General features: G+C 40.1%; 1 protein-coding gene across 1 annotated transcript; it reads left to right on the plus strand.

The window, feature by feature from the left end:
- The first annotated feature begins 3,784 nt into the window (after positions 1-3,784).
- foxd7 (forkhead box D7) lies at positions 3,785-5,962 on the plus strand. The gene has a single exon (XM_015003345.2). It carries the CDS (start codon positions 4,739-4,741, stop codon positions 5,699-5,701), a length of 963 nt encoding a protein of 320 aa, XP_014858831.2. The 5' UTR covers positions 3,785-4,738; the 3' UTR covers positions 5,702-5,962.
- Positions 5,963-23,877: the final 17,915 nt, after the last annotated feature.

Genomic DNA, 23,877 nt, shown 5'->3' on the forward strand with positions numbered 1-23,877 from the left:
GTTTGTGTTTTTTCTTTTTTTCTTTTTTTTTTTGCAAACAGACCCACACAACAACAACAACAAGATGAGCGAGGAAAACCCGTAGTTTCCGTATACGCTCTTACGGCGGTGTCGAGATGCAGAGGAGACGGGCAGCATCGCTTTGTTTGTCAGCCTATAAAGACACCGTGTTAACGAGAACCCTCGGCTCGTGAAATTCACACGTGTCCTTCCCCTCCAAACTCCGCGTTGGTTGCAGACGTGGTTTGGCTCAGCTGCATTTCGTGCAGCTGTGATTCACGGCGCCACAAATTGGGTTTTTATTTTTATTTAATTTTAATTTTCTGCCATGTTTCAAATTGAAAGTTTCAAATGAACAACGACGTTGATGGAGCGGGGATCTTCATCCAGCTGATAATAATAATTATTATAATATTCCTCTATATATTTGTGGATCCATCTTTCAATCAGCGTGGGGTGGCTTCAGGTTTTCACTGAGACAGGAAATCATTTCACTGGAGTAGCCCGCAAAAGCTCATGTGTTGGAGGTTTTTATTAATCCGGAGTGATCTGAGGAGATCCCCGAGGCCAGATCCATTAAAACCTAACGATGTTTTTTTTTATTACCACAGAAAACAAAACAAAACAAAACAAAAACAAAAAACTATTGTAACTGATGACTCTCTATGCAACTCAGAACAATTATCTCTCATAATACTCGCTTTTGTAATTTAGGTCATTTGTTTTAGTTCACATCCTGCGCGCTTGCGTGTGTGTGTGTGTGTGTGTGTGTGTGTGTGTGTGTGGCCCTGCGTTGGTTGGTTTGAGCGTTTCCATATTTTGGCCGATTCATAAAAAGAGAAGAAAAGAACTATAGACCTCGTTCCAAACTGTAATGTTGCGTATCTTTTATGGCTTTCAGGAATAACTTAATTTAAGAAAGAAGAAGAAGAAAGAAAGAAAAAACTCGAGGCCGTTTTTGTGAGTGTGTCACATCGGGAAACACTCAGCAACCAGCTTGGATGCGCAAGACGGGTCGGTTCGTCTGGGAGGGAACGTCTTGTCCCCAGAACCTCGGTATCATCATACCTTTTTTTTTTTTTTTTTTTTTTAAAGCGTGGGTACTTGATGCTCCTTATTGAATCCATCCAGCGCACGCGGGCCTGTTTCCAATCTCAGGACATGCGCGATGAATTTGGGAAATCATCTGCAGCTCTGCCGGTACCGCACAGCCCACCCAGTCCGGTCCCAAGCCCCCACCTCCACCCCTCTCCGGGGTATCAATACCATTATAGAGGCAGGAAATGTGGGGATCCCCAACAAAATCAGCTCCGTCATGAAACACAAACATCCAGAGGGCATAAAAAAAAGGAATAAAAATCTTATTTATCCCAATGTCACGATCTGGCCTTCAATCAACCGCTTATTTATGGAAGTAATCTGTCGGGGTTTGCGCTAAAATGGAGAACAAAGCCTGTTTCTGCCGCAAAATAAAGAGAAAAGATCAAATATGATCTGTTCCTCTTTTCATACACATAAAACAAACTGTGGTAATGTAATTTAAAACTCTTTGGATACATTTTATTGGGATACATTTTGATTATTTGCAGAACTTGTAGTTTAACAGCTAAATAAAAACTTAAATTAATATTAAATTCTAACCAGCTTGAACAATGTGCACACCCAGTTTATCTAATTAAGATCCCCTTTTTTGATCTGCACTGAGAACATAATCCTAAAAAGTTATTGTAGTTTCTTTTTTTTAGTGCATTTTATTGTGATTTACTAGATATTATGAAAGTTTAAAAACTAATAAATGAGCTACATTTCAACAGATTTTGAAATGAAATTATTCAGCTAAAGTAGATTCACAAGATAATTTTGCTGATTAGTTTTTTCCTCCCTTGTTTAAAAGCAAACAAAAACAGGCATTAATCATCTTATCACAGTTTGGTCATGAAATGGTAACACAATGGAAGGTGTAATATTTTAGAAATAAAAATCTGATGTCATGTAGTTACCAGGTAACTGACAGGTAATGGTTTAACAACTGGTTATATTTTGTTTACTAAACTACAACATTTTGTACACTGGGGAATTTTCCTACAGGAAAATAATGATTAGCTAATTACACTGTAAATAATTAGGTAATTAGATGATATCATCACTTTACCACAATCAATTATCAAAAAATAAAATACAGCATCCCTCTTATATTTTACATATTTATACTAAATGGTAACAATATGGGCAACTACAGGATAAAAAAATATATAACATTTTAATTGAAATCTTACTACTGAGCTGTAATAGAAATAGTTACCAGAATTGGGTTGGCATTAACCAATGTAATATGAATGAAATAGAAATAAATCTTTCAAATCTCCATGGCAACCACCATTCATTGGCCTCAGGTGGCTCAGAGTTAAGGAACGCCACAGAAACCTTCTCAACCTGCAGCTGAACTTTTACTGAGACGATGCATTTATTCATAATACAACCCGTACAAATGTATCAGCTTCAACTGATGGGTTTTTAAATTTTATTATTATTATTATTATTATTATTATTATTATTATTATTATTATTATTATTTTGTTAACCTTACATGACATAAGGGAAGTTCGAGGAATCCCACCTCAACAGCAGGTTTACCTTTCGCTGCTCGATCGGCTGCTTGAATGACACATGTGGGAAGTCTCTGTTTAAGACAAAACCACAACAGTAAATGAAACGCTCCGCCCTGATGGAAACTCGCAATTACAGAAAATATATAAACACACCTCTTAAAGGTTACCTCGCTTGCTTTTGAGCGCCGTTGCGAAATGAGAGGTTTTGAGGAGAAATCCCCAAACACCTCGCCAACGTGAGGCTGGGTCTTAACTCCTAATCCCCTCCTCGGACGAGCAGGGCTCCTGCATGCAGCCGCGCTTCATTCACACACTTGACTCACAATTGCATGTTTTCAGATGCTCAACAGCGGATAGGAGTGGAATGACTGATTTTGTGCTGCTGTGTGAAAACAACAATTGGTTACCTGCAGGCTGGAATCGCAGGATAAAAACACCTTTCACTAGATTTACACAGGACACATCCTCACATATGAAAGGGAGAAAAAAAATTATAACATGCTCTATTACCTGACTGCACTGTAATTTATTTAAAAAGATAAATAAATTATATATTTACCAAGCATGTTAAAATCTAAATGCTATGTTTAATAATGACTTCTTTTTGTTAATGAAATAAACATTTTAGTTAAAAATGTTGCTCAAGAAGTGGGTTTTAGTTAGCCGTTAGCTATTCTCATTTATTGTGTCCAGCAAAGAACCAGATGGCTGATGTTTTTACAGGTGATACCAAGAATAATTTTATCAACTCAGTAAAAGCTTAGGACCTTATTTAGGCCCTTAACTCTCTCTCAAACTTGTGGTTGAGAGAGAGAGAGAGTATGTGCTGAAGCGAGAATTTATGTTTGTTTCTAGCTTTAACAAAAAGCGATGATGTGTCTTGCTGAACTGAAACTTGCTACACTATCGAAACACATTTTGCAAGATATTCAAAGTAAGCAACTCAAATTTTAATCCAGTGTAGTCATTTGTAAACCGAGTTGTCAATAATTGTTCAATTTTGATGACATTACCAGCTTTATGTAGCAAATATACATTTGATTAGAATTTAGCTGAAGATGTTGGTTTAGCTAGTCGTTAGCTGTTCTCATTTATGAGGTGTGGTGTCCAGAAAGTAATTTTGGACCCCACACTGTGTCATTAGACACACTCTTACTCCTGGTTGTCAAGGGAAAGTGCTGACAGCCCCCTTGTTGGAATATATTTTTTAATGCTGCCTTTTCAGTGACACTGAATGACTAGTGGTTTAATTTGAAAATGGAAATTCACCTGCTGCCTTGAAAATGCAAGTGAAGCAGGAACATTTTCTTTGCTTAAACTCAAAAGTTAAAGAAATGAACTGAGTTTATCTTTCACAAACTAACCTTTTAATTCAAGATCTAAAGCTTTGAGTTAAAGATCATCAGCTAGTTAACATAAATTGAGCTGGAATATTAGACAACAGTTTGGATGAACAAAAATAATTAGTCAGAATTAATTAATTTGCAATAAAAAAATAAAAAATTAAAACCTGATTCGCCTATCTTTGAGCTGCTGAATGTAGATAAATTGCAGCAAAAATTATCAATTAAAATTTACCCAAATGAACGCATGGAAATTCTTGGACGGGATTTAATTGCTTCAATTCAGTCGGCGTGTTTTTATGAGTGTAGAGCTTCCTAATTTCCTTTCCGCGTCCGTTTGGCACCGACGCGCTGGTGATGAGACGGGAGAGAGCGAACGGCTGGTACAGACCCGTCTCCTTCTGCTCTTCTTTTCATTGGTCAGAATCCTCTCGCTCGTGACATCACATCCAGCCGACCCGCTGCAAAGCGCGCAGATGATGCTGGACAACTCCAAGGACTCACAGGCGTTTTGCGCTTTACGCACGACCGCTCGCAGAGGGCCTCCCCGCATGCAAAGGTAAAAAAAATAAAAATAAGAATCAGACTTGGATCCCGATGCCTCGGGATCAGCAGAGTATGCGTGTTGAGAAGCGGCACTGCGGCCGAGCTCGGATTTGTTCGACACTGGGACTGGAAATGGACCGTGCGTAAGGCTGCATGCGTTTCGGGAGCGGAGCTGTCACTCAACCCCCCACCTGTTGGCAGGTGGGTCTTGGCCTTTTTTTCCACTCCTGAACATCTACTATGACATTAGGTTTAGAAGGTTTTGTGGATATGGAGGATATCGTTATCGACGTGGTGGGGGAAGGACTGAAGGACGGCGGAGAGGAGCAGCTCTCGCTTTCAGAGGAGTCTCGGAGCGAGCCGGAGCGTAGCGCGGAGACTTCCAGCAGCCAGACGGAAGACCCGGCGTGTCCTCCTCCTGCTAAAACCAAGTCCCCCGCGTCCGTCAAGCCTCCGTACTCGTACATCGCGCTGATAACCATGGCCATACTGCAGAGCCCGAAGAAACGCCTCACGCTCAGCGAGATATGCGACTTCATCAGCCACCGCTTCGTCTACTACCGGGAGAAATTCCCGGCCTGGCAGAACTCTATCCGACACAACCTGTCGCTGAACGATTGCTTCGTCAAGATGCCCAGAGAGCCCGGGAACCCAGGCAAAGGGAACTACTGGACGCTGGACCCCAACTCCTCCGACATGTTTGAGAACGGGAGCTTCCTGCGGCGGAGGAAGCGCTTCAAGCGGCAGCATTTTCGCTTCGACCCGCTGAAGGAGCAGCACCTGGAACCGAGGGGGCTTCACTGCTTTTCGCACGGCGGGTACGGCCTCGGCGCGGCGGCGCTGCAGCTGCCCGGTCTGGAGATCTACCCCTTCCTGCACCACCATCACACCCCGTCTCCGTGCGGCCCCGCCGCCATCCCACCTGTCAGCAGCATCCTGCCGGCTCTCTCCACCTTCTTCTCTCGCAGCGCCCTCACGGCCAAGGCTTTCCTGCAGTCGCAGCCGGGACTGGACGCCTTCTCCCCGGCGCAGTGCGCCGCCTATTCCCCTCCTCTGACCTCCGGCGCTCACTACGCGGCCCCCGGCCTCTTCCGCCCGGCAGCCTCCCCGCAGCTCCTCGGTTTGCACCAGGAGTATCAGAAACTACAGACTCAGCTGAGCGGCGCAGAGCTAGCCAAACACATCAACGCTAATAACGAATAATCGCACCAAAACCAGACTTTGTCCATGTGTTTTCTCAGGTAACAGAGACTTAAAAATCAACACAACAACAAAAAAAGCAATATCACAATTGCTGCAGCGCGAAATGGATGAAACTCCTCCTGCTTTACGGCAAATCTCTCATCAGGCGCTCTCTCTTTTTTATTTTTGATCATGACTTATCGTTTGTTTTAATATTTAAATGGCAAATTTCCTAAACTTTTTTTCTCTGGAAAAAAAATAAAAGCTGGAGATTTAAACCTCGACTTAACTCGTATTTATGTTCAGATTTATTTTTTTTTAATCTGAGGTTCTTTTTGAAATAAAAATATGTCCTTCTACTATTTTTCACTTGTAGTAACAGCTTTTATAATTGTTATTTTTTATAAAAATCGAAGTAATCTAATAATAATAATAATAATGATGATAATGATAATAATAATAAAACTCTTTGAGGTGCTGAAGAGGTTTTGAAACTGTAAAAATAAAATAATAATAAAAGAAGGAAAATATAATAACAGGACTGGTCATGTCAGGCCTTAAAAGTGTTTTAAAGAAATGCGGTCAAAGCAGTATATGCATTAGAATCAGAAATATATTTAGTCAGGTGTTCATAACATGACAGTAAACAATTCAAAAATATACAGATAAAATAATATGTTAGAATTTTTGCAGTTGCTCCTGTCAGTAGCCGATTCAGGCCATCAGGCTCTGAATCGAGGACAAGATCACTTTATTAATTCAATGTAGAAAAGTCTCTGAATTTTATTTTTTAGCTACATCAGTTATGCAAAATTTTCAGTTCGAAAATTAAGTCTGTCCAAAGCTATCTTCCTATCCAACATTGATGACAGACACAGTAAAATACAAACAAAATACTTACAAAACAACAATGTTAAATTTTCTTTTTGTGTTCAATGTGATTTATTTTCCACCATCGAGGACAAAGACACCTGCAGTCAACGCCAAATTGTTGTGTCTCATGTTGCAGGGACACACACACACACACACACACACACACACACACACACACGTACAAACGCACAGACACATTTAGTCCTGCTGGAAAATCACTGCTTTTTGCTCCTTTCTTGCCAAAATTCTATTTAAAAAGGGGCATTTTTAAAGGAATATTTCACAAATGCATATAGATGTGAACGACAATAATGTTAGACACGTTGTAGAAAGATTAGTTTTTGTTTTGAAGCAAGAATAAATTCAGACTATATAAACAAAATGCCAAACCATCAGGTTGTATTGGAAAATTTTCATTATTATTATTATTATTATTATTATTATTATTATTATTATTATTATTATCCATCCTGATACAAGCTTCTTTTTTTCTCTTTAATTTGTGAAACAATCCAAAGAGGATGAGTAGAAAACTCAAATCCTGACCCGTTAAACCTGCTGAGTTTCCAGACTGAGTTAATCAGAGGACACACGACTGAGTCTTCCGCTCATTTCTCCACACGGCTCGTTTCGGGCGTCTGATTGATTTATTATTATTTTCAGTTTCACTTAATTCCACGGCTTACAGTGAGATGGAAAGCAGGGACATGATTTGAGGATTTAGAGCAGAGCTGTATTCACTTTCATTTCATCCGTGAGGCGGATCAGCATGTTGAATCTTCCGGACGGATCTCACTGAATCTCTGCACCTTCAGCAGCTTTCAGTTAGTGACAGACTGCAACGGATCGCATCGTTTTGTTTTTGTATTGTTCCTGTAAGTGATTTTGTAATATTTATGTTCGTCATTTTAGGCAGTCTGTATTTAACCGGCAGAGTCACCTTTCAGATTTGACCTTTCCTCTTCTCTCTCCAGTGTGGGATTCATGCAGGGTGGAAACGACATTAAGTCAGTTTGACTCTCAAACGTTAGGATGTTTGAAGTGCATCGACGTGAACATCAGGGCACAGATGTGGGAGCAATCCGCCAAGAGCAGCAAAAACAAAAAAAAAGAAAAAGAAAAGAAAATCTTTCCATTCTAACGAACTGGCACGATGCTTTACTGACTTTTTAAAACAGCTACGGTTTCAGAACCCTTCATAGTTTCCCTCATATCACACACTTTAGAGCTCTTTTGAGAAGAGGTCAGAGAACGATGGCAGGCTGACCTGAGTTTTATCCAGTACAGTGGTATTGTCCTCCCCCTTCCCCCACTTGTTGCTGCGCACTATCATTCTGCTGGTTGTTGTTGGACTTTTCCGCTGCTTGAAAGAGAGACAAAACTCATTTGTGTGGAAATATTTCCACAGACGCTCATAGTGTGGAAACTAAAGGAGTCGCTCTTATTAAGCTAACATATTTATTTAAAACAAAAAAGAAAAGCAAAATGGTAAAAAAAAATAAAGAAAAATGATAATATTCTGGACTATAATGATTACAAACTACTTAATTTAGCTGTTTTAGTCAATATCTCAAAATCAAAATAGCAAAAAATAACAACCATAGAAAACAAGTACGACCACTAATTTATTGTCATATTTTAGCAGTAATTTATGATAACTCTATGTGGAACGTACAGTAGCTTCTCCACCCTCCCCAACGTGTCGCTTTGCACTGCTGACTGGCAGTGTGCAGCAGTGCCTACTTGTTTTGTAACCAGTGGACTTGTTAGCTTAATTAGCTAGCTTACGTCATGCAAAAAGGGGCAAAAACCTTTATAATTAGCTTTTAATTGTTGTGTAAATAGTGTTGCCATTAAATTAAAGTGTTATTAAGGGAGAATCTTGTACCAGCTCGGAGTTCTGAGGCTTTTCTGCTGGAGAGGAAAAAGAAAACAAAAGATAAATTTTGTGTAGAGCAGCTGATTGGCAGCCCAGAACGGGAGATGGGTTCATTTTTTACTGGAGGGGCGAGGGGGGTTAAGTCAGTGCACCTGATAAAATAAGCAATTCTTTAAGCTTGTGTGTGTGTGTGTGCGCGTGTGTGTATGTGTGTGTGTGTGCGTGTGTAGCCATGACCGCACATCAGTTTTCCATCCCTGCTCTTTTCACTCTCCCCCTCTCTTTTCCTTCTGTACATCATTAAGTGTTTAAAGGCTTTATTGAGTCTTTTCCTCTAGTAGAAGTCAAATGAAATCTCCGTTTTAATAATCAGCGACATATTTTTTTCCCCTTTGGTCTCCTGTGAGGTCTTTGCCCTCAAGAGTCAAATTTAACGCTGTCTGCAAAACCGCTCAGATTGGCAACAAAGCGCTGAAGTTTCACACTCAATATTCCGCCCGGATCTCGGTCACGTACGCGCGAGAGATGATTCATGGGAACGAACGCACACGTGTGACGGCATCTCCAGTCTTGTTCGCGACACCTCCCCCCCGCCTTCCCCCTCTCCCCCACGCAGCGTTTTCAGCTCGTGGCTTCTTGCCTGTGGAGGTCGGCGCGCGCTGGCAGGAAAGCGAGTGGATTCAGTCAGAAGTCCATTCATGCCTGACAGCAAGGCTGTACCAGCGCTGAGAACCACGGCCAAGCCAAACAGGAAAGATAAACGTTTTGGTGGAGCGCCCCGCCTCGCTTGCCTTCAGTCCTTCTGCCTCCACCGAGGCGCGAGCCCCGGAAAGAAAGGTTCATTCTGGGACAAACACTGAGAGTTCAGAGCACGTGTTGCTGGAAACGCTTCTGAAGTTAATTCGTCTAATGCAATAATTTGGTGTGATTTTTTTTTTTCATAAGAGGTTCAGTGTGTTGAGAATTTTTTTTTTCTTTCCACGTAGCTTAATTGCGTAACTGGACCGAAAGGACACCTTGTCTCGTGCGGTTTGTTACTTGTGGCTGTCGATGCCTTTTCATTAATGTAATACTCCAGAATAGAAACACTGTTCAAAACTTCCTGAGAAGAATTTAGTTTAAAAAAATATATGTAATCGTCTTACAGTACATATTTACTGTATTAACACAATTGTTTTCCTTTAAAAATGCAAAATATGTCATTTGTTCAACATAATTTTAAAGCACAGACTTAGAATAAAAATGAAATAAACTCACTATGTGAGTTGTAGTCTATTTATCATTTTGCAGCGCTGCTCTTTATAGAGTAACACTAGCATAAGAAGCTAATACTGACTGGCTAATAACATTGAGTACGGTAGACCCTGCAGTCGGCTGCTCAGCAAATATTAAGTAGCTTTAAAACAGCTTTACCTTAACTAAAATGAAAATATTTATAAATTAATATTATAAGCATTTCTCATAGTCTTCCTTCCGCTAGCTGTCTGGCTGTGTGTAGCTACAGGTGCGAGATACCTTGGTGTACTTTGACATTGGAAATCGTCTAATAGCAAGTTCAAGCTAAATAATGAGACGTTGGCATGATGATGATGGCATGATGACCCTGAGTAAAAGTAACATTGGTTTCACTGTATTTATGTTTTTTTTTTGTTTGTTTGTTTGTTTTTTGGAGGGGGGATAAACAAAATAAAACAACAAGCTAATATTAGCTGTTCAGGCTATCTGCTATAACTAGCCTGTTGTCTGGTGCTTGTAGCTCACTAGCTGTAGTTTTAAAACAGTGATGTTGGTGTTCCCACGCTATAATTGTGCACACATTTAGTGACCAGATTTACTGAACTCTTGAAGTGAACTGAATTAAACTGATTTGAACTATTGGAGTAGGTGGGAGGGCTTATTTATTTCCTCCATGATTCTGTACAAAAGACAGAAAATTCTGATGCTTTTTGAAAACTTTACCTTTTTTAAAATTTGGACTACCATGATACCGGTAAGCAGCCAAAGACACTGCTGAGTCAAGTTAAGTTTATTTGTTTTGCACATTTCAGCATCAAGGGAGTTCAAAGTACTTTACACCATAAAAACATCCTGCAGTCACCAAATGTGAAACAATCAAAAATCACTACATTGTGTCAAGTACCGTCATCTAAATCATCAATTCACATAAAATATAGTGATCATTGTTCCAGTTACTACTAATCAAAGGCAGGTCTAAACAGGTGGGTTGTAGCCTTGGTTTAAAAAAAAAATTGTTTCGGCATTTTTGCAGTTTTCTGGAAGTTTATTCCAGATTTGTGGTGCATAAGAATGCTGCTTCTCCATGTTTGTTTCTGGTTGTGGGGATGCAGAGCAGAACCAGAGCATTCATCCATCCATTGTTTATACCCAGTCATCCTCACAGGGCTCAGTGAGTGTGCGTTTATGTGTGTACGTGTGTGTCTGGTGCCTATCTCCGAGTCCAGTTGAACTAACAGTCATGCTTCAGGACTGTGGGAGGAAGGTGGAGCAAAAGCCCCAGACAGAGATACGAACCCAGGACGTTCTTCTTGTTGAACGGTTACAGCGCTACCTGCCCCGCTGTGCAGAACTACATTTAAGAACATTATTAAAGAATGTCAGCTGCTCTATTAGTCTCCACATCGTCACTAAATATCGTTGGCTACCTGATGGTGGTAGAAGCCATACACCGTGCTAACGATAATGATAGTCTGGTTTCCGTTGATCTCGATGTTGTTCAGCTCCCGTTAGCAAACCTCACACCTTCCTCCACAAACATATCAAAGCTGACGTTTTCTCCCCTCTCGCTTTAATGGCTGACTTCCACGGGCCCCACTCGCTTGTTGGCGTTTGCTTTTCCTGGCAGAACCAGGTCCACGCTGCCCTGCTTTGGGGAGTTATTCAATTATAAATCTTCCACCCTTCTCCTGCAGCCTCCCCGCCCCACTCCTCCGTCCTTTCTTCTCACAGGTCTACGCGTTCCCCTGCCAAGCCCAGTAAAACCCGCTGCCCCTCCTCGGTCTCGTGCCCAGCGTTTTATTATGCTCAGGATGGCGAGGCACAGCGTGGCGTGTTTTTTTGGAAAAGGGACCCCCTCTCGAGACTCTGTGCCAACAGATGACAGTGACATATAGCAGGAAAGCCACCCAGAAGGAGAATGATCTCACACCTCAGCCACGCGCTGGCTGGGAGTGGGAGAAAGTAGAAGGGTAGGGGGGGGTGTACAGCTGGGGGCAGAGGGAACAATAAAACAGATTAAGAGAAGAAATCATTACTGGAGTATATTTTATATAATTATATATATATATATATATATATATATATATATATATATATATATATATATATATATATATATATATATATATGATGAAGCAAATGGCTTGCTGTATTCCCAGTGCAATAAACAGCTATGCCTTGCCAGTAATCAGATACCCTGCCGGAATAATTAGCTGGCCAATGGAAGAGATGAAGGCTACGGATGTTAAGACTCGGAAGCTACTAACCATGCATGGAGGGTTCCACCCCAAATCCAGCACCCTGAGACTGTACACGAGCCGTAAGGAAGGAGGCAGAGGACTAGTGAGTGTGAGAGCCACTGTCCAGGATGAGACATCCAAGATCCATAAATACATCAAGGACAAAGCCTCAACGGACGATGTGCTCAACGAATGTCTCAGGCAATGGGGAACAGAGGACAAGGTGCTGGAGGAACCATCATGGATGGACAAGCCCCTACATGGGATGTACCACCGACAAATAACTGAAGTGGCTGATATCAGGAAATCCTACCAATGGCTGGAGAAAGCTGGACTCAAGGACAGCACGGAGGCCCTCATCCTGGCCGCCCAGGAACAGGCCCTAAACACCAGAGCAATAGAAGCTCAGATCTACCACACCAGACAAGACCCAAGGTGTAGGTTGTGCAAGGAGGCCTCTGAGACAGTCCAGCACATAACAGCAGGGTGCAAGATGCTGGCAGGGAAAGCGTACATGGAACGACATAACCAAGTGGCGGGCATAGTGTACAGGAACATCTGTGCAGAATATGGACTGGAAGCCCCGAGGTCAAAATGGGGGACACCCCCAAAGGTGGTGGAGAATGACCGAGCTAAGATCCTGTGGGACTTCCAGATCCAGACAGACAAGATGGTAATGGCGAACCAACCGGACATTGTGGTGGTGGATAAAGAACAGAGGAAAGCCATTGTGGTGGATGTAGCAATACCAAGTGACCACAACATCAGGAAAAAGGAGCACGAGAAACTGGAGAAATACCAGGGCCTCAGAGAGGAACTGGAAAAGGCCTGGAAGGTGAAGACCACAGTGGTCACCCCCAAACTGGAGCAGTGGCTCAAACAGATCCCAGGAACAACATCAGACATCTCAGTCCAGAAATGTGCAGTTCTAGGCACAGCCAAGATACTGCGCAGAACCCTCAAGCTCCCAGGCCTCTGGTAGAGGACCCGAGCTCAGAGGATGAAAGAGACCACCCACGGAGGGTGAGAGTGACGTGCAGTGAGGTGCATTGCTGGTGAGGCAGACTTACGACTATAAGTCGTAAGTCTGCATGTTATTGGACGTACGGAAATTTCGCGCAGGCATTCAACGCTGCAAAAAGACTAATCTTTTACATATCATCCATAGCCGCGTTAACTCAGTGAAACTTTGAAATATAGGTATTAATTTTGTGCTATGATCCACAGCAAAGGGAAAGAGGTATTCTCCACGCTGGACGCAGACTCGTTGCCATAGCAACTGACGACAATGCCACTTCATGTTTTAGGATTTAACACCAAAAAAACATTCAAGAATTTTGCACACAGTACGTAAAATTCAGTCTGTTGTTGTAGTACGTTTTTGACTTAATGTTTTATTAATAAAGAATTGCTGTGGTAGATTACCTACCCCTTCTACTTTACTGAATTATTTAGATATACAAACTGTAGCCCACAAAACGCACATTTCATAAAAAAAACTGAACAAAAACATCTTATTACTGTCTTACCTTTACTTATCAATGAAATCCATGCACCGCTAATTCTGCACAAAAATATCCGTTCAGTATATCCTCGGCATGTCTTTTCTACCCCGTTTAAGAATCGTCAAACTGTGTCGAAGCAAAACTTTCAGCTCCGGTGTTGGTCTTCCTTTAGTTATTATCTCCTGCTTCTATTGAAAATCCACTTTAGAAAGTGTAGAAATGTAGTTTTTCAAGTTGACGTCGGAAGAGAGAAGAAAACAAATATATCACTGTACTTTACTTATTTACTGTATGGCTAGCTCCATGGCTAGCTCAATGTGTCTTACTCTGCAGTTGTGCAGTCACAATATCTGGGATCATGAGCGCCCCCTGCCATGAGGCAAGAGAACTGCCTGCCTCACCACAAGTCTGTTCTCTGCCGTTTATGATCGCTCCTCCGCACACAAAACACGATACACACACAGTTGGTTACAAAAAACACTGTACAGTATATACATAAGCTAACTAATGAGTCCATATATTAAATGGTTTTTTTTAGCCATTTAATTGCCGGCGTACAGACAGGAGGAGCATGCTCCCATAGAATGGCAGCCAGTGCAGTTAGTGAGAGTTTGCACAATCCCAGGTGAGGCTCAGCTCGCTGCTGCCTCACCGGCTTCGCTTCTGAGCATTTGAATGGGAAAATGCGAAAATCCAGCGATTTTGAAGAAAAAATAATCAGAATTAGTTAAGCTAAGTAAAAAATAGACACTTTATAGTACAAACCACAGGGTGAAAATAGCAATATAAATAGTTTTATTATTATATATTATTTTTCCATGATTCCCCGGACCGCACGTATATATATATATATATATATATATATATATATATATATATATATATATATATATATATATATATATATATATATATATATATATATAAAATCAAAAAAATAAAGGGAACACTCAAATAACACATCCTAGATCTGAATGAATGAAATATTCTCATTGAATACTTTGTTCTGTACAAAGTTGAATGTGTTGACAACAAAATCACACAAAAATCATCAATGGAAATCAAATTTATTAACCAATGGAGGCCTGGATTTGGAGCCACACACAAAATTAAAGTGAAATGTTCCCGTCTCAAAAGTACAAAAACAATTCTTCAGACTTGATTGTTTTTCTTTATTATTTTTGAATATACTAAACACTTTCTGAAAAGAGCTAAAAGATTTTGAACAACTTTAAAATATTCAGTGATTTGTACAGTCATCATAAAAACAACACATAGGCTTTCATATTGCAACTACTGACACTATATGATAAATTTTAAATCACTCCTCAGGTATTCTGAAGCAATAAAATAAAATTTCATTATAGAGAAAAGGAGGATTTTTTTAGGTCATTCACAAAATGAGAAATGCCACCGTGGAACAAAATACCAACTTATTTAAAGGTACTTCCAGCTTTAAACTTTTGAAACAGTTAATCTATGAAGAGACGTTTTTAGTGATGTCATGACTTTGACACCAATCCATGTTGCTGAAAGAAACCATAGTGATAAAAGTCTAGAGGTTGAGTTCGATTGTGGCGCAGAACAAGAGAAGCCTTAAAGGAGCAGTATTATGTGTTTACCAAGAACCTGGGACTATTTCATAGCATAATCAAATAACTATGTTAACTTCAGTTTAAAAACAAAAGCTCTATATATATCAAATGTAGCTTAAAAGAAATTTGACTTCGTAATTTAGTGACTTGAAATTGCGTCTGTGTCTCTTTAAGAAACACCTGCACTTTCTGAAACTCCGCCTTCAGGAAGTCATGACAATATGGCTCCTTTATTAACCCTTTAACAATGTTTTTACCAGAATTGCACTGAGAAGTAGCTCCTATAATGAGCTCAGCAGACACATACAGTTCCACCAGGTGTTTGCTAATTAATGCTGGCTAGTCTGAAGGAGATTCTGTGAAGCTGAGGCTCGGAAGCCCAGAAGCTGCAGCTCTGAGGAGGAGCTTCGTCCTTGAAGGCGGAGCTAGGTCCACTCACGTGTTTTGCACAGCTGAATGGTTGCCAAGAAGATTAAAGGATTTTTCAAACATGCATGAAAGAATCAAAGCGACACTCCCTGTATGTTTTTGATGAGGGAACAACATAACATGATGTTAAACCAAAAGAAGAAAATTCTACCCTCTATAAAACTACTTTGTAGCAAACAGCATTAAAACTTATATTAAATTATCAATTTTTTAAAATTACGTCTGAAGTAAAATGAAACATGTTGGAGGTATCACACTGTGGGACTTCTTCGGTGTGTCTTATTGTGGAGTAGTTGAATAAATCAAAGAAACATTGAAATCAGAATACCACCGAGGCATTACTAACTGTGAGAAAGCCAGATTAAAACTGCCTTTGCACTCATTTTAGTGAGCTAATGAGATTATCAACATAATTATAGTGAAATTGCAAAAACTAATACAGCTGGCTAAGAACATTGGAGTCTTGGCTCTTGCAAGCTGCTGTGACATGAGGCCGACCTATCGCCTGTCTGAAGTTTATGAACACCCATCATGAGCAGAAAGGGTTTTTATGGATGAAACAATCCTTTTCCAGGGCGGAATGACATGCACATGTTTGCACAAGGGCCAAGTTCAGGCTCAAATACATACATATACACTCATAAAGCAGATTGTAGCTCCTCATAGAGGTGACACATTGTATTACCATTTATATGTCTACTTGCACTAAAATGTAGTTTATTGTCCTTTACTGTGTTGCACCATAACCATACAGTTTTGCAGCCATCTAAGGATACATTCACACTGGAGCCTGAAATGACCCTAGACTGATTTTTTTTTTTTCCTGTGTCAGATCTATTCATGACAATCCGAACATCACAGATCAAATTTTTTACAAATGCAACCCAGACCACTTGGACATGTTGTCCTAAATCTGATACCTATCTAACCTTTTCAAATGTGACCTGAGTCTGTACGGCCAGGTCATATTCATACGTTCTGTACGTCATTGATACTTTTTTGGCTAGAAACCAGCTTTCCAGCAGAGCAGTGCTTTCAAAATTTGATTGTTGCCCGCTTTAGGGTGTGTTCACAGCAGCCCTGTTTAGTCCGTTTTAATCAAACAATAGTTTGTCTCCCTAGAAAGCTTGGTTCTTTTGAGAAATAAATGTGTAAGCAAACTCTGGTTCTTCTTAAAAACCTAGATCTCAGTTTGGTTGAAGTGAACTCTGGTGCTGTTTGAATGCAAATGTTTAACGGAGACCGCTCCAAAAGCACGAAGCACGAACTATAGCGTAAGGCACTCTGGGTAAATACAACCAAAACAAATGTGAGAGTGCAGCATTAGCTCGAGAAATGGATTGTGGTCTTTTCCCAACAACAAAAGGGAAATCTTACAACAACTGAAATCTAATCATACTCCATTTTTGTTTACTTTTTTTTTTTTTTTTTGAAAATGGAAGTTGAACTTATGTCTTCTAGAAAGGTTTCTGTGTTGCTTCCTTTGGTGGTTCTTGATGCAGCGCCACCACAGGTGAAGAGGTGAACTGGTTTTTCAAAGGCTTTGGTTTGAAAGCAAACTGCACCAGTTGACAATATAACATATATAATTCTGTACCCCCAATTAAACCGAGTCTACCTGATTTATCAGTTGTGAAAACGCCCTTAGTCCATCCAGAAAACACTTTTTGAGTGTGTTTAGGACTCTGATCTTGTTAAAACACCCCATTGTGTCCAAGTTGAATCTTCCTGAACCAAACTATCCCCCTCAGATGCTGGAGCTTCAGAGTCTCTGTCCACAGTTTTACATCACCAATGACTGACCGAAAACAATGCGGAAACCAATATTTTCATTGTTTTCTGGAACGTCATAGCAACTGTTAAGTACAACGGAGGCAGGTTTTCTGTGAGTGGCATTGGTACAATGCAAAGTGGATGACTCAAGGAAGAAGGACAACCCCCTCCAAAATGGTGGTCTACCAGCTAGATGGCTAAAAATTTAAGTCACACCAAAACTGCATTTAAAATAAAGTTTATATCAAAGTCAATTCAATTCTCCCATGAAGAACGGCTAAATATCTGTCCATAGTTACACCAGACTTATGTTGATGGCTAAGCAGCTGCCACCTGCTACGAGACATTAAGCCAAATATTAGTGGGGGCGTGTGTGTATATATTCCAGTTTGTATGTATAATTTGGACCCTCCGTGGATTAGAGCAAATCCGCCATAATTTCAAACCTGGGCACCTAATTCTTGTTTTTTAAACAGCATTGAGGAAATGTTTCTGCATCGCCATTTAACTCTAGGAACTGTGAAAATGGAAACTTCTGATTTGAAAATTGGGCTGTTTAAGTAAGATATTTAAAGTACAGTGGATTATGCCCGGAAGTGAAGCAGCCTGATCCCTCATAGTAGGTTTAAAAGTCTGTTTTGATGAGGGAACTGTATGTTTTTTTTTATTATTATTTATTTTACATTTATAAGCCCAAAGCAATGCTGAAATCGCTAAAAATGCTGATTGTGCAGGGCCAAAACGGTGAGCATGGTGGTTTTACTCATAGAAAATGAATAAAGCCAATGAAAATGAATGAGAAAAACATGGGTGCATCTGGAATATGGCAGCTGCAGGATTACGTGTCTATATTAGAGACACGGGTTGACGGGTTCTACAGCCAAATTAGCACTAAATACAACGAAAAATTGTTAAACCCTCTCTCAAAAAACCCAGTTTTTCAGCTTTCCGACTTGCCAGCTGTGTATTTGAAGGATGGCTCTCCTCCAAATATCCGTCCTCAATGAGTTTTTGAGTGGAAGCGCAGACTTGCATAAATGTCAGTGTGCGGTATGCACTGCAGGTAGAAGTTCTCCAACCACCAGAATACGAAAAAACTTGATCAAACACAGCAAGTGTGTGACATCACCCGGAGCAGCCCCCGAACCGCTTATTGCTCTAAATGAGAGCCATTAGCCGCGCAAACAAAGGCTTCAAATTCGATGGTGCTTAATGAAAAAAGCTGGAGCAGGAAACACAATTAACTCCTGGGCCAAACTGTGTCAGAAATCGTCAGACTTAAGTTGAGAGCGGGCTCTGGTTACAGTTGCACAAACCCGAAGGCCTTGGCGATTGGCGCAGGAGCCTGATGAGAGTCGGTAACCTCAGCCCGGCTCTGGCCCAAACGCCTCGTCTGATCTCCGAGGAAGACAAAGTGGTCTGCCTTCCCCTGCACCTCTCCCGCCTCTGTCTGCACTTTCTAACCTTACTACTTCTTCTTCTTCTTCTTCTTCTTCTTCTTCTTCTTCTTCTTCTTCTTCTTCTTCCCTCCCTCGCTCCTTCCACCACCACCACCACCACAGCAACGTCTGCAGTGGCATATTACTACTTGGAAACTGATTTTAAAAGGGAGTAGAGACGAGGGGTGCCAGAATGGGAAAAACATGGATTGGCTCAAGGGAAGCAGATTAAGCGTGCGTGCCAAACCTCACGCTTTGCAAGAAACTAGAAAATGACCCCTTCTCTCTCCCCTTTTTCTTCTTTAAAAATTTTATTATTATACTAATGCTCTGAGTTAAAGACCAACCGCATCGTGAAAGGGATGTAAAACAAAAAAAGAAAGAAAGAAAGTATGAAAATTCCAGGATTGTCACCTCATCTTCCAAGTTTGGAGTGACTTAATGGCGCAAGGTGCTGGAGCTCTGTCAGCGTCATGGCTGCAGGTCCTGCGTTCGCTCAACATCCTGTGACCACAACACAAATCCGCTAATTCAGGCTTTTGTGTCTGCTAATGGATGTTATGCCGCTTCGTGTAGATGTGATATGATAGGATTGATTGCTCCGAAGAAGTTTTTTTTCTTCTTTTTTTTTTACTTTTTAGCACCGCCCTGCCACCCAAACCGTCGACCGTCGAGCCCCGCTCATCATCCCATGCTGCCTCTGTTGGTGGTCCCTGGTGTTGTAAGCTATATTTTCTCCCCCTCCCTCTCTCCTTTTTTTTTGCTTCTCTCCTTTGCTTTTTTTTCTTCTTCTTTTTTTTATAGAGCTAACACAAAATTGTTCCTAATTCGCTGCTGCTAGAGGGGGGTAATTTGCGGCTTTTGGCTGAGTGTTGCAAGCCCCAAATTTGAAAAAGCTGCCGAGCTTGAAGGCGCTCTGTGAGGCGCAGTCGGAGCAGCATGCACGCATGCAGGGAGAGGGGCCTGAATTCATTCATCTGACTGCGGAGGAAAAAACACAAAAACATGATAAGCCTCTAAAGGCTGAGGACTGCGATGCAATAATAACTGGTGGTGGGGAGACTGAGCCAAAGCCACCAATAATTATGGCTCTTTTAATGAAATGATGGAGATAATGCGCCGCTCTCTTGAAGTCAATTGGATCCCAGTTTAGCCTATAAAGACGCCGCGTTTGGATCCGACTACATGTCGGATCAAATGAGTTCGTTTTTACTCATGTTTCTGAGTCGGTCTGGGAATTTGCTTGGAGGAAAAGTGGCGATGCACCAATCCGATAATATCTGTATGTCCCGATATTAAAAAAAAAATAAAAAATCTAGATCCGGTATCAGTGACACTTTTCCCAATCCGTAAGAGCAGATCTATTCAGTCTAGTTCTGCTTTGTGCTTTGAGACTTCATGCGACTTCATTTTTATTTTATTTTACATTATATTTATAACTCCTAGTTTAACTTTGTGAAGCATTTGAGAGAAAGTTTGTTGCAATTTATTTTTTAATTTTTTGACCAAAGTAGTCAAGCTGTTGTTTTTGTCAGTTTGTTTCTTTATTATTAATTTTTTATTGGCTGTCATACAGCTAATTCCACTGACTGAATGAAGTAAAGTTGCGTTGCTTTTACATATTTGACCAAGATGGTGAAAATATTGGTCTGATGCTAAAGCTAAACATCAAATATTGATACTGGAAGTGAAAAAAGTGGAGCAGTGCATCCCTGGAGAAAAATGCAACTGGATTCACTGCTGAGCAAATATCAAAGCCAGAACAGATGAATTTGCCACTATAAGTTAATTCTTTGTGGAGCCATCTTTTGCTGCAATTTTGTGTTCACGACAAAAATATCGGACTCATGAAAAGTTGTGCATAATTGTAAAATGGAAGGAAAACTATATCAGCTTTGCATATATATATATATATATATATATATATATATATATATATATATATATATATATATATATATATATCAGCTTTGCATATATATATGCAAAGCTGATGTCAGACTTTTTAAAGTTACATTTTTTTTTCAAGCTTTCAAGTTTTGCCACAGTTGGATTGATGTCCATCCATCTTCCCATCAACACTGACAGACGTTCCTCGTCTTGATGGGGTGGGGAAAGCAATTCCCCAAATCATGATACGGCCACCAATATAAATCAAAGCAATCTTAATGATGATTTAATTTACAAGTGGAGTTCTTTAATCTTTATATTTCTGAAATAATCTGTAAAATTTGCTTAAAGAACATTTTCACCAGTCTCGTATGTAAAATGTTGTCATATTTTAAAGATGTAACAGCTCCTTAAAGTAATTGAACAGCAAAAGAGAGTGAGTTGGTATGAAAATATTACAGTGGATCCCCTTTGAGAACATTGACAACTTCATATTTTAATAATTCAAACACCAGAAACACTTTAATAAATATTAATACACGCAGTGGAAACTATCTTGGCTCTTCCGCGGAAGATAAAAAGCAAATTAGTGAGTTAGGACCAGTTCCAACAAATTTTAACTATTATTATTATTATTATTATTATTATTATTATTATTATTATTATTATTATTATTATCTGTAGTAGATGTAGTAGCAGTGCCCCAAATTGGTCCTAGGTGTTTAGGGAAAAGTTTTGTTTTCACAAACACATTATCTGCGTTTCCATTGACTGTAGAATTGCTCAATTTGACATTTTGAAAATAAATTTGCTTATTGGAAATGCACCAATTTTGAAAAAAAGAATTATAGAATGTCTTTTGGTACTGTAGGATGTTAGCGCCAAATAAAAATCGGTTTATTTCGCCAAACTGCAATGAAAACTACTTTTTTCACCTCTCACGAGTCACTTGATCTACAACCGGATGTTGCTGCTGGCGCAAACCATGAAAGTGACAGGAAGTGACGGGACGATAATGGCGCAGCATGTTTTTTTAACGACTCTTTCAGTGAAGAAACTTATTCAGGTATATTAATTGTGTTTCTTATTTAACGGAAGTATGAAATTAACCTGCATTTTGTGACCTCCTGGTAGTCACATAAAGAAGAACAAAGAGGAGGTGAGTTTTTGTTTTTCTTTACGCAGACCAAACGTGCTCCGTTATTTCGACAAACAGGTCCGTCTTCGCTCCTTGGTGGCCCGCGCTCTCCTTGGTGGTGGAAACCCACATGGATGTTTTCCCTTTTTTTTTTTTTTATCCCACACGCTCTTTCATTTCCACAACAGCGCGTCATTACCCGAGTGTTTAAACACTTAGGAACAGTTTAAAAAGGAGGAGCGAAAAAACACTCACGAGCAATGAACAGCTCCACATTAACTGTGTATCACTCGGGGGAGCAGTAAAAGCTGCCCTGAGAGTGAAATGAAGTCAATAAATAAATGTGGCTGCTGTCAGACGTCTGGAACAGCTTGAGAGGGTTTCAGCAACGAGGGCAGCCGTAGCATTGAGACGAGAAGGAGCGGCGGGAGGGACCGAGGGGGGCGATAAGTTTGGAAGAATTAGCAGCTACAACTCGCTGAGAAGGCTTTGACTAATGAGGGTGGGTTTGCACCGTGATAAATTCAAAAACAAGAGGAATGTTTGATCTGCACTGAACCACAGTTTGTTGAAAGTCACAACGCTCGTTTGGCTCCCCTCACAACAGATTAAGTTTATTATTTTTACGCTGATCCCACATGAGCTATGTCTGACTAAGATGCTACTCCCGCATGGGTCTCCTTTTACAGCAGTGCATAAGACTGACAACAAACGCTGCGCTGTGAAAAGGAATGTCAGAGGGTATTAATTATGGGCTATTAAAATTACTCACGTTTAAATAGAGCATTGTAGTTTGGAAATGTAATGTTCAACAATGGCTACATTTTAGATGTAGCCACTTTATTCTGAACACAAAAGTTAGTTAGCTTAGTTAGCAATTAGCTATTCTCATTCGTCATTTGTGGTACCTGGCAGAGACCAGTAAGGCTAATAAGTTTATATGGGTTCAAAAAAAACTGTCATCACACTTGTGGTTGAGAAAGTTTCTGTGCTGAAGTAAGAATTTTAATTTGTATCCAGCTTTAAGTAGCTTAGCCACCACACTAATGTTAACGTCAAACTAGCTAACAAGGGAAAAGTTTACATTCCACTGTTCATAGAGTTAAAAAGTTTATAACGAATTAAATAATTCAGCATAGACGTTCAATTCTAACCACATGCCGGCTATATTTTGCCAACAAATACAAATTTTGGGTTGGAATGAAACAGAAATGTTGGTTCAGTTAGCTGTTGACTCATTCATCCTGTGTGGCGTGGAGCAGGGAACGAAGGCGGACGTGTTTATGTGAATCTATCAACTCAGTGAAAATTATGAAGTAGCATAAGATTTATTGATGGGAAAATTTCTTAACTGTTTGAGCGACAATTTAAGTTGGTATCCTCAGCTTGAGCTAGCTTAGGGACAACGCTAATTCTAAGTGAAGCTTATTTTTGGAAATGAACAACTACTCTTAGTTTGTGACTGTCAAGAGAATAGCTTGTGTTCCACCTTTTGAGAATAAATTTAAAAATTGAGTAAGATGATTGCTGTCTGAAAATGTAATAATCAATGCAAAATCCAGTTTATAAACTGCAGATTATGTATGTGTTTTGCATTTTAATCAATATAAAGCACAATTAGAACTTGACTAATTTATCATATTAAATGAATATTAATAAAAGCTGAGTTGGGTAACTACATTTTAAAAACATTTTCTGCTTACACTGACAAAAAATGGTGACCCAACTTAAAAAATTGTAATTAAATCAAGTTTGTCAAATTTAATTTATTTATGCAAGTTTATGACAACTTCATAAACTTGATATATCTTGGACAAACCTAATTTGATTACTTGTAACAACTCAATTTTTAAAAACAGTTGGATCACCTGTTTGTCATCATTTTTCAGGGTAGAAACACTGAAAAACGATCAGTGTTTTATCTATGATTAAAAGAGATCAAATTTTTTCTGGATGAATTCTTACACTGCGGATTTCCTTATTCATCGTACGACCGCCCAGGATTAAAACAGTTTGAGAACCAGCATCTGCTGGGAGGGAGAAATATCAAACAAAAGGAAGGAGTAGCTGCTGGATGGCTGTTTTTCCAAGTCAAAGCGATTGATCAGAGAGAGTCCGAAGGACCAGGCGAGCGGGTGGGCGGGAGAACACGGGTCAGAGGAAGCTGCAGGTGTGAGGAAGGGAAAACACAATCACATCT

Source organism: Poecilia mexicana, unplaced genomic scaffold, assembly GCF_051168715.1.
Source record: "Poecilia mexicana isolate PSO_F unplaced genomic scaffold, ASM5116871v1 scaffold_8, whole genome shotgun sequence".
Lineage (NCBI taxonomy): Eukaryota > Metazoa > Chordata > Actinopteri > Cyprinodontiformes > Poeciliidae > Poecilia > Poecilia mexicana.